The following is a 10138-nucleotide window of genomic DNA, read 5'->3' as shown; positions in this document are numbered from 1 at the left end:
TCCCCGTCTGTCCCGCTGGAGGCTGTGTTCGGTTCGTGGTCCGAGGACAAGCCGAGGTCCGGACGCTCCGAAGCGGATTCAAAGCGCACCGCGACCCGGGGACTGGACCTGGATCCACTTCATACCCGAGGACACGGAGCTGGGGACTCGGCTTTGTTCGGCTCGGTTCGGCTGCTCCACCGGATTCTATTAGAAGAAGAAGAAAAAAACCCTCCCCCCAATTAAGCTTATTTATAAGGAAAAAGTTGGATTGGTATTTATGAGTTTGAATATGAAACTTTGAGTCTGTGAGTCAGAGGAAGAATCAGCTGGATGAGTGACTGACGACAGGTTGCGCAACAGACGCAATAATAAACTCAGACAAAGACTCAGAGCTGCAGCTTCCACTTTGTTGCTTTGTGTCTCTGCTCCTGCACGAACTCACAACGGACTCACAACGGACCAACAAGCCCACACACACCTCACTGCTGCTGCTGCCCCCCCACCCTGCACCCTCCACCAGCAACTCAAGGTAATACTGAAACTGAAATACTGTGTTATGGTGCAGGTAAAAGTTGTCAATTTGTAAAGTTTCCTGATTAATTGATATTTATAATACCATGATAAGAACTGCAGAAGTAATCCAGTACGTATCTTTATTGTTTTCATACTGTATCTTATAGTTTTTATTCTATTTTCCTCTCATTTAAGCATTGCATGTTACTTGTTGTTACTTACTGACTCTTGCTGATGTAATATTGCACATTTCCTCATTGTGGGACTAATACTGGATTTTCTTATCTTCTCTTATCTTATTATCTGAATTATGGTTCTAAGCGAATATCAACAAAACAAAACAAACTACAATATCATTTTAATCAATATAACAAAAGACGAAAAGCTTTCTTTCCTCAGTTCAGTCGAGATCTACAACACAGATCTGATCCAACTTAGATTTTTATTGTTTTTAAAGTCACATAAACTGACATTTATCATCAGAATTATGACTTTCAACTGATGAGTTTTTTTTATGTTGATCTGTTTTGAAACATATCATCCAGCTCCAGTTCATCACATTGTTTTGTTTGTTAAATCTGCAAAGTACTGCAGCTGTCACACAGAATACAGTCATAATCAGTAATACAAAAAATGTATCACTTCCTGAGTACAGTTTAAAAGAAACTCTCTAGTTCTCTCAGTTTAACTTGAGGAATAAAAAGTTTATTCTTAACTTCAAAAACAGTTTTTTTGACGCTTGTTTTGTTGAGTTGACGTTGAGCAGAAGATGTATTTAAAAAAAGTTATAATCAGAGCCTGAGGGAGGAAGCCTATAATAAAAACTGTGAATCAGACATTTAGAAAAAGATATTTATGGAAAAGTAAATAAATAAATTAATAAATAAAAAGCCTGATCAGGGCATCAATACTTAAGACTGAGGTTTGGGACTTTTTTACAAATATAAGTCACACAAACAGTTCATCACAAGGAATCACAATTAAGACAGATATCACAAACTTTACAATATTTACTGTCAAATACAGCAAAAGGAGTCAAGTGAAACTCTCAGATAAACATTTGTTAGAGTTTTTGTTGAAGTCAGAATCAGAACCAGTGGAATCTTCTCGTGAGCGTGAGACTAACCCTGAGCAGTTCCTGTCTTTGTTTTTAAAAACCCAGCTCTGCTCACACATCCGGCGACTGACGAGTTAAACTGAACTTCACTAAAATCATTTTCGGTTTTGGTTTTGTGACAAGGAGCCTTCTCATGCAGGAAGTGGCCATTAGAGGCCGTGACCATAAAAGGATGAACAGGACTCAGACCGGCGGCGCCATTCAAAACCATGACTGGCTGTTATTATTCAACTTCCTCACAACCAGAGCCTCGCGGTGTTGTGTTGTTTTGTTGCGTCAGATCCTGCGTCAGCCGCGTTCTCTCTGTGTGTTTGCATGTTCTTCTCTAGTGGGTTTTCTTCCTGCTTCCTCCAAACACTCGCAGACCCGGGGTCACGGCTCGAAATAGTCGTGAACGTGAGTGTGAATGTTTGTCCCTGTGATCTGCTGCTGACCCTTCACCCCTCGAGGAATAAGCAGTGGAGTCGATGGAATGCATAGAATGGGTCAGAAAGAATAGAATGCACTGCTGTCACGTGATTGGCCGAGTGTGTCCAGGAACTGTTCCAGAAACTAAAAATATCTTGTCCAAAATCCAAACTGAGATTCACTAAAACTAAAACTTGATAATTGTGATAATTTGGCTCACTCCATATGATTGGATAAAACAGTTGTTAGCTCCGTTTGCTGGACTTGAATTTCCCAGAATCCCAAAACTTCAGAGAGCCTAACGATGGAATAAACTAAGTTACACAGACAAATATCAATTTAATTCATAGGGGAGTTGTAGTTTTTTAATTGGTCTATAAGTAGTTCTTGGATTGTGGAGGCCAGTTTGTCCCCAGAATAACCAAAGTATATAAATAGACCCAGGACCAATGTTGTGGTTTTCATAGAGTGAACTCTGAGTGAGAGATTTCACAGAGCAGCAGCCAAGTTGCAGGAGAAATGAGTTTAGTCTCTGTTTCGGTCAGACTCCGATTGCACAGTCACAGAGATGAGACATCAACCAGCAGATTCCCTGTTGTGTGTGTGTGTGTGTGTGTGTGTGTTGGAGAATGACGTTGCCACGGTGACGCTCTGACTCAGGTTGTGTCACCAGAGTGAAAGCAGCGTTGGGCAACATCAGGTTTCCACACAGCGTTGCCACGGCAGCTCCGGGCTCTGAAAAACTTTATTTAAGACACACTCTTTTTACTGGGTGTGTGTGTGTGCGTGTGTGTGTGTGTGTGCGTGCGTGTGTGTGTGAGGTCGGGGGGGGTGGGGGGTGGTGTTGACTGTATTTAAAGCCTGTTTAAACTATAAACTGTTGTCCTCTGATGCAACGATCTGAAAGCTGAAGCGTCTGTCAGCTTACAGGAAGTTGCATCATGAAGCCTATAGACACGTTAACAGTAACATGAGCAGCGGAGACAGAAACACACTGAGATGTGATACTGGTATAACTCTTATTAATGTATGGGTGTGTCTCTGTGTGTCTGTGTGTGTCTCTGTGTGTGTGTGAGTGTGTGTGTTTTCACAAGCTGCTCACCTGACAGGCCAGAGAGTTTGAAATGTTTAACATGTCACTCAAGGACCAAACAATCCTGCACATGTCTTGTTCTTGTAGTGGAATTAAAAAAGGAAGTGGTCTGATGAGCTAAATGACTTCAATGGTACATTTATATATATATATATATATATTTATAAAGCAACACGGAATATGTCAAGCAGAAAGGCTGCAGTTAAACAACAATAAAGAACAGTTGTGTGGGACAGAAAAAATCTCAAATTATAGATCTCACTTATAGATATCAGGACACTTAATATATTAAAGATCAAGATCTGTGCATGATTCTATTCCTGATGTTTTTTTCATCAAGATTCATGAACTATTCTCTAGGAAAACAACAAAAATGTATAAAATTTTAGTGTTGAAAAGTCCTGGATTTGCCGTTTTATCCACATCTGGACCGATATTTACGAGTTCATCCCTGATACAACTTCCTTTGTGTAAGTCTGCAAACTAACAAACTAACAAACTAACAGACTAACAGACTAACAGACAGGGGTGGAAAAACATAACTTCCATGTAGGAGGTCAATATAAATACATCTGAGCTACACAGTGAATAAGAAGCAGAAGATTCAGATTAATCATCGTGGATCCGCTGACATTTCTTAGTTATTATTCAATGGTATTAATTAACCTGATGTTGTCACTTGTCTCCTCCAATCACAGATGAGCATGAGCGTGGCCACAGCCCGATCCCAAATGTGTCTGAAGAGGTTATTGGACGAGCCTCAGGACAATTTTCTGAAATGCAAACGACAACGCCTGGCCCCGCCCCCTCTGGCGCCCGGTCTGTCGCCCTGCGTGAGTCCCAGGATCCACGCCCCCAAGTCAGGCCAAAGCGACTCTCCATCCAGGGTCGGCTCGTACTTCCTGTTTGAACGCTGTGAGGGGGAGGAGACTTACAGGGCCGTGCACGAGCACACGCAACAGCAGTACACTTGCCAGGTAACACACACAAACACACACAAAAAACACAAACACAATGATGTCTTTAGCGTCAAAAACTGTTGTCCTAACTGTCCGCTCGCCATGGTTACAGGTACGTCCTCTGCGTGGCTACCAGGAGCAGCTGGCTGCTTACGCTCGCATTGGTCACCACGACAACATCTGCGGCCTGCAGGACGTGGTGATTGGCCAGGACAAAGTGTACATCTTCCTTCCCGGTCACCATGGCGACATGCACGCGCATGTCCGAAGCAGGAAGCGCCTGGGCGAGGAGGAGGCGGGGCTTCTCTTCGGCCAGATGCTAAACGCGGTGATGCACTGCCATCGCCACGGGGTCGTGCTGAGAGACCTGAAGCTGCGCAGGTTCGTCTTCACCGACAGATTCAGGTGAGGAGCAGATACTCAACAGAATACTACTGGTACTACAGATACTACTGATACTACAGATACTACTGATACTACAGATACTACTGGTACTACAGATACTACTGGTACTACAGATACTACTGATACTACAGATACTACTGGTACTACAGATACTACTGATACTACAGATACTACTGATACTACAGATACTACTGATACTACAGATACTACTGATACCACAGATACTACTGGTACTACAGATACTACTGATACTACAGATACTACTGATACTACAGATACTACTGATACTACTGATACCACAGAGTACTCACACAGACCTCAGCTAGCAGCTGAACCTGTTGTACTGGTGAAAGAAACAAGTTGATTAAACGGATCTGTCTCCTCCTGCAGGACTCGCCTCGCCCTGCTCGGCCTTGACGACTGTGTCGTTCTTCACGCCAACGATAACGACGACTCCCTGACGGACAGACACGGCTGTCCTGCTTACGTCGGCCCCGAGCTGCTGACCAATGGGAAGGGGTCTTACTCTGGACGCGCCGCAGACGTCTGGAGCCTGGGCGTGTCTCTGTACACCATGCTGATTGGACGGTACCCGTTTCAGGACACGCAGCCCGCCGCGCTCTTCGCCAAGATCCGCCTCGGCAGCTTCAGCGTGCCGGCCTGGCTGTCGCCTCGGGCCAAGTGTCTGATCGGCTGCATGCTGAGGAAGTCGCCCGAGGAGAGGCTGGAGGCGTCGGAGCTGCTGATGCACCCGTGGCTGACCAATCCCGTCACGCCACATCACAGCGTTCACAAGACGCAGCTCGCCTCACACACACAGAACAAACAAACAGAGGACGATGACCAGGTGGTCCCGACATGGACCCAAAAACACTAACACACACACACACGTTTGTACTTCTATACTTGTGAGGACCTTCACTGAAAACACCCCCAACACTAAGTTTAACATCACAACAAAAAAATAAGCTCCATTCTGACATTAACTTAACGCTTTCACACCAAAACGGTTTGATTCGGTTAACACAAGGTTACAGGACCATTAGCTTTGCCTGTTTAGTTGCTAGGTAGAAGAGTCTGAGGGCGACTCGAAGGAGAAGAAAACACCGAAATATTACGACAATTAGTTTGTGACATTACGAGAATAAAGTGGTTCATTATCTGCGTGATATTCAAAGATGATTCATAATTTCTCAAGAAGCAGTGAGATCTATTTTAGATTTTGGAACCAGAGTGAGTGAAGCTCATGTTTTGACAAATTCCTCTGCTGATTGTGAGCTATTTGAAAAGTGTCCAAATCAAGTTTATTCATTTGTAATCTTATAATAATAATAATAATGAGCTTCTTCTTTGAGATCATTGAAAAATGTAAATACACACATAAGACGCATTAAAGTGCTGCTGTCAATTACTGTACTGTGATTGGCTGCGGGTCCTGATGATGAAGCAACTGTCCAATCAAGTTAAAATCTCTTTTCACAACTAAAAGGCAAAAACAAGTTCTTTATTTCCGCCCCTTTTTGGACCAAATGAACCAAACTACCGGTGTGAGAGCGACTGAAAACTAAACCTGAACCTTCCATCAACCCAACATAACGTCCTGCATCTGTCAAGCACTCACCACGGTCCTCACAAAGATATAAATAGAAGAACACATGCAGACGGTCTGATCCTGGATTACTTGACCCTCACGTGCCTTCGTCTGTCTGTGGCTGCGTCTCACTTCCAGCTCTGAACTGACTCCTCCCCCAAAACGCCACAGGGTTCTTAACCCAGTCAGGAACGATGCGTTCAGGTGCTCCTCGCCAACTCCTGAATTGTTTAATCCGAGCGTTGACCAGGGAGAATCTGAGTTGTGTCAGGCAGTTTTACATCAAACATCCTTCTAATCTCAATCTGTGAGTGTTTTTACATGCAAAGAACAACTGGTTATATACTGGATTTTCACCGTCTTCAGCAAATCCCATAAAAAAAACTATGAATTAACTCCTGTGGACACATGTTGTCAGTGAAATCTGATGTCTCATTGTGTATAAACTATTAAAAACACATCAGTGACTCACAGCTTCGCACACACATTCCTTCATTACAACAATGTCGTTTATTCTAAATCAATCCAACACACACCAACAGTACTGCTGCTGTAAATACTCACAAGCAAATACAAGTATACAAATCCACAGCACAATATTTACTAAAAACTACAGCTCTTCATGGGAGTTACTGAGGCTTATTAAAAAGGAAACTGCATTTTTTTAACCACTTTTTAAGTATTTATATCCTCAGTAGCAAACAGACCCGACCAGAAAGTAAGAAGAGAAGAACTGACACAAAGTTGATATTTTTTTTAATGGGATTTGCTGGAAATCTGGTTTCCATAGTTTTAAAACACCTGATCTGATGGATTCAGTTTCTGATGCACGGAGTTGGTGGCGACCGCCTGAAGAAACCACTGAGAACACTGAAGGAGCCTGAACCGCTTAATTCTCTCAGTATTTAACCCCCTCGCTACGTCCTTCCTGGGATTATAAGAGAAGATTCAGTGTTAAAATAAATCACTCGTAACTGACGTTCTTTGGAAAAACTGAAATGATTAATAATAGAAATTCACAGTCGCCAGCAAAGAGCCACAGTTAACAGTTAAGCAGAATAAAATGTATGTCAGCTCTGTTTTCTTAGGATAAAAGCTTAATTTGCTAATTTTGTTTCTGACAAGAATGATTATCCTGAAATAGCAACCAGCTGGTTTTTAAGTTTTCAGAGACCAAACATCATAACTGTTACAAATATCAAAAACTGGCTTATTTCAGATGACAGGAGTGATTTTGTTTGACAATCAAAATGATTTCTGACCCAGGATCAGAATAACGGGACTGAATATGTTGAATCGCAGTGAGAAAACTGTTGTAATCTTGAGAGAATTGAACTGATATTCTGAAGTTTTGGGGTTTCCTTGGACTAAAGCTGGACATCACGATCCCACAGAGCTGCAGCCGCCAGTTTGTTGCCTTAAACTGATAAAACTGTATGAAACACACCTCAGCTACAGCGTGAGAAAAAATAAAGATGTTTCACAAACTCCTCTGGTTCCGAGCTGGCTTTTGTTTGGTTTTAATTAATTAAATCTTGAAATTGACATGTAGAGTCAGGTTGAGCTTTTGAATTTATTATCTTGATGCAATTACAATTATTTTCAGATTCAAGCCGAGTCTTGTGCTGATGTTTATCAGACTGTGAAGGTGTCAAATTAACTCTGTAAGAAAACATGTCAGATGTATTTGAAACTTCCACAAGTTTGGAGCATTTCTCCTTCAGTCACAGGACATATATTTAAAGTTAATTCACAAGGTCTGAGTTTAACCAATCGTTAAATGGTCAACCTGCAAACCCCGCCCACAACATGCCCAGAAGCACAAGGCGTCCAAAGAGGAAATTTGTCCCTGAATCCTCCATTTGAAGATGCAGGTCCCGCCCCCCCACAGCAGTACTTATCAGCCAGACACTCATTTATGTTTAATCTGTTTTTAAATTCATCAACAGTAATTGAAAGGAAGAGAGTAGCCATCACAATTAAATCCTACAAACATGAATGCAAAGGCCAACTGCTTCATTCAAGCTTTATTTTGTAAAAATGTATTATTATTTATTGAACAGTTGGGTTGATAACAAACTTCACTACTTCTGTTGCAGGTACAGACATTAATAATCGTGGAATTTTAAACTATTTAAGCGAGTGAGTGAAACCTCACTAAAAATTAAACAATCCGACTGTGAGACAGAAGAATGAAATGACAGCAGGTGAAGCTGCTGCTGCTGCACACAAACTCAAATTATGTTTTATTGTGAAATCCCATCAGGCAGAAGATCCTGCCAGTGTCAGTTGCTTCAGTTAAGAATCCTTCACTTCCTCAGACATGTCTGACCAGAGTCTCTGTTGTGTCCTCGTGACTGAAACGTCACGTCCACGGTCAGTTCTCAGTTTCCATGTCATCAGTGTCATCTCCCTCCGAGCGGCAGATCTCCTCCAGAGCCAGTTCTGACGGAAAGGAAACAGGGCGCGGGAAACATGAGTCTTTGCTTCCTCCGGGATGTCGCATTACATCGGACTAACAAATGTCCAGGTATAATACCTTGTCACCAAACTGTGGGATGCAACAGGGGGTGAACCATAAAATAACATGTTTATTATAACAAGCACCATATAACATACATGGCAGCGTAAAGAAGATCTTTTTATAAATGTTTATATGTGAATAGGTCAACGTAGCTCGTACTGTAGAGTTTTATGATCATACTTGAAAAGTGCTGTGTGTGTGTGTGTGTGTGTGTGTGTGTGTGTGTGTGTGTGTGTGTGTGTGTGTACCCTCGCTCTCGCTCAGCCCGGGGATCTTCTTCAGCGTGTCTCGCACCGCAGGGATCACCTGGTCGTACATGTGCAGCAGCGGCCGGCAGCTCTCGGAGAAGCTCCTGTGATGCAGCAGCAGCCAGTGCAGCAGCAGCAGACACTCCCTGAGCAGAGACACCGCCGGGCTGTGCCACCACGGCAACGAGGGACACCGGGTCGCCGAGTCTGTCGTCTCCTGAGAACCACGGAGATCCAGCCACTGACGGTGGAAGACGATCACCGCGGTCTGGACCACCTGAGAGAGACAGGACACGCTCGCGTTGGAAGGAGCAACACTCGGGCTCGTGTCGCTACATAAAGACGGAGACGGTTTTACCTCGGTGTAACATTGACAGCTGCTGTGCTGGTGTGTGTTCCAGCTCTCTGATCGCTGAGTCATCAGTCGGCTCAACAAACGAACAACCTGAGACACAACAACGACGACCAGGACCATTAGAAAAGTCTTTTGAGTAAAAACTGTAGCTTCACTGTGAAAGTTCAGACAAAATACGTCTCCTTAAGGGTTGAAATAGGTCTCTGCAGTGTATGTGCATGCATGTGTGTGTTTGTGTGTGTGTGTGTGTGTGTGTGTGTGTTTGAGTTACCTGCAGGTCCAGCAGAATCCAATCTTTCTGTGTTGCCCGGTTGTCTGGTCGGATTCTTATATATAGGAATAACTTCAGGAAAACACAGGGGTCTAAATGAAACAAGCAAACAAACGCTGTTAAAATTCAGCTGAAGATCATTTTCATTTCATTCAAATCACTTGGAGCAGAAACTATTGGAGCTGAATACAACAATCAAATGACACAGATTCAGATTCAGGTCTTGTGGAGTCAGCTCTGTCAGAGTCAGCCTCACCGTGCTGAGAGCAGAGCCGTCCAGCGAGCGTCTGGTGGTCGGACATCGACACGAGGACGGACACACAGTGGGTGACTGTCCGCAACCGGCTGTCTGCTGACAAACAGGCACACATCACCGGTAACACACACTGCAACCTGAGAGACAGAGAGGGACAGAGGGAGACAGAGAGAGACAGAGAGAGACAGAGAGGGACAGAGAGGGACAGAGAGGGACAGAGAGGGACAGAGAGAGACAGAGAGAGACAGAGAGGGACAGAGAGGGACAGAGAGGGACAGAGAGAGACAGAGAGGGACAGAGAGAGACAGAGAGGGACAGAGAGGGACAGAGAGAGACAGAGAGAGACAGAGGGAGAAAGAGGGAGACAGAGAGGGACAGAGAGGGACAGAGAGAGACAGAGAGAGACAGAGAGGGAC

At 43.7% G+C, this 10138-nt stretch overlaps 2 protein-coding genes across 2 annotated transcripts in view; one reads left to right on the top strand and one right to left on the bottom strand.

Annotated features, from left to right (window-relative positions):
• Positions 1 to 7558, top strand: trib3 (tribbles pseudokinase 3). The gene is made up of 4 exons (XM_061069580.1): positions 1 to 511; positions 3812 to 4090; positions 4185 to 4477; positions 4868 to 7558. Exons 2-4 carry the CDS (start codon positions 3812 to 3814, stop codon positions 5352 to 5354), a joined length of 1059 nt encoding a protein of 352 aa, XP_060925563.1. The 5' UTR covers positions 1 to 511; the 3' UTR covers positions 5355 to 7558.
• A 517-nt stretch (positions 7559 to 8075) lies between these two features.
• The window catches only part of atrip (ATR interacting protein), a 14072-nt gene continuing 12009 nt past the window's right edge, over positions 8076 to 10138 (bottom strand). The window contains exons 13-17 of the mRNA XM_061070098.1: positions 9723 to 9859; positions 9467 to 9558; positions 9199 to 9285; positions 8841 to 9117; positions 8076 to 8513 (exon numbers count right to left, since the gene is read on the bottom strand). Coding sequence (XP_060926081.1) covers positions 8446 to 8513; positions 8841 to 9117; positions 9199 to 9285; positions 9467 to 9558; positions 9723 to 9859 — 661 coding nt within the window. The 3' untranslated portion in view covers positions 8076 to 8445. The remainder of the gene's footprint in view (positions 8514 to 8840; positions 9118 to 9198; positions 9286 to 9466; positions 9559 to 9722; positions 9860 to 10138) is intronic.

This window comes from Limanda limanda, chromosome 4, assembly GCF_963576545.1.
Source record: "Limanda limanda chromosome 4, fLimLim1.1, whole genome shotgun sequence".
In the NCBI taxonomy this organism is placed as follows: Eukaryota; Metazoa; Chordata; class Actinopteri; order Pleuronectiformes; family Pleuronectidae; genus Limanda; species Limanda limanda.
This window is presented reverse-complemented; position numbering and strand designations above follow the sequence as displayed.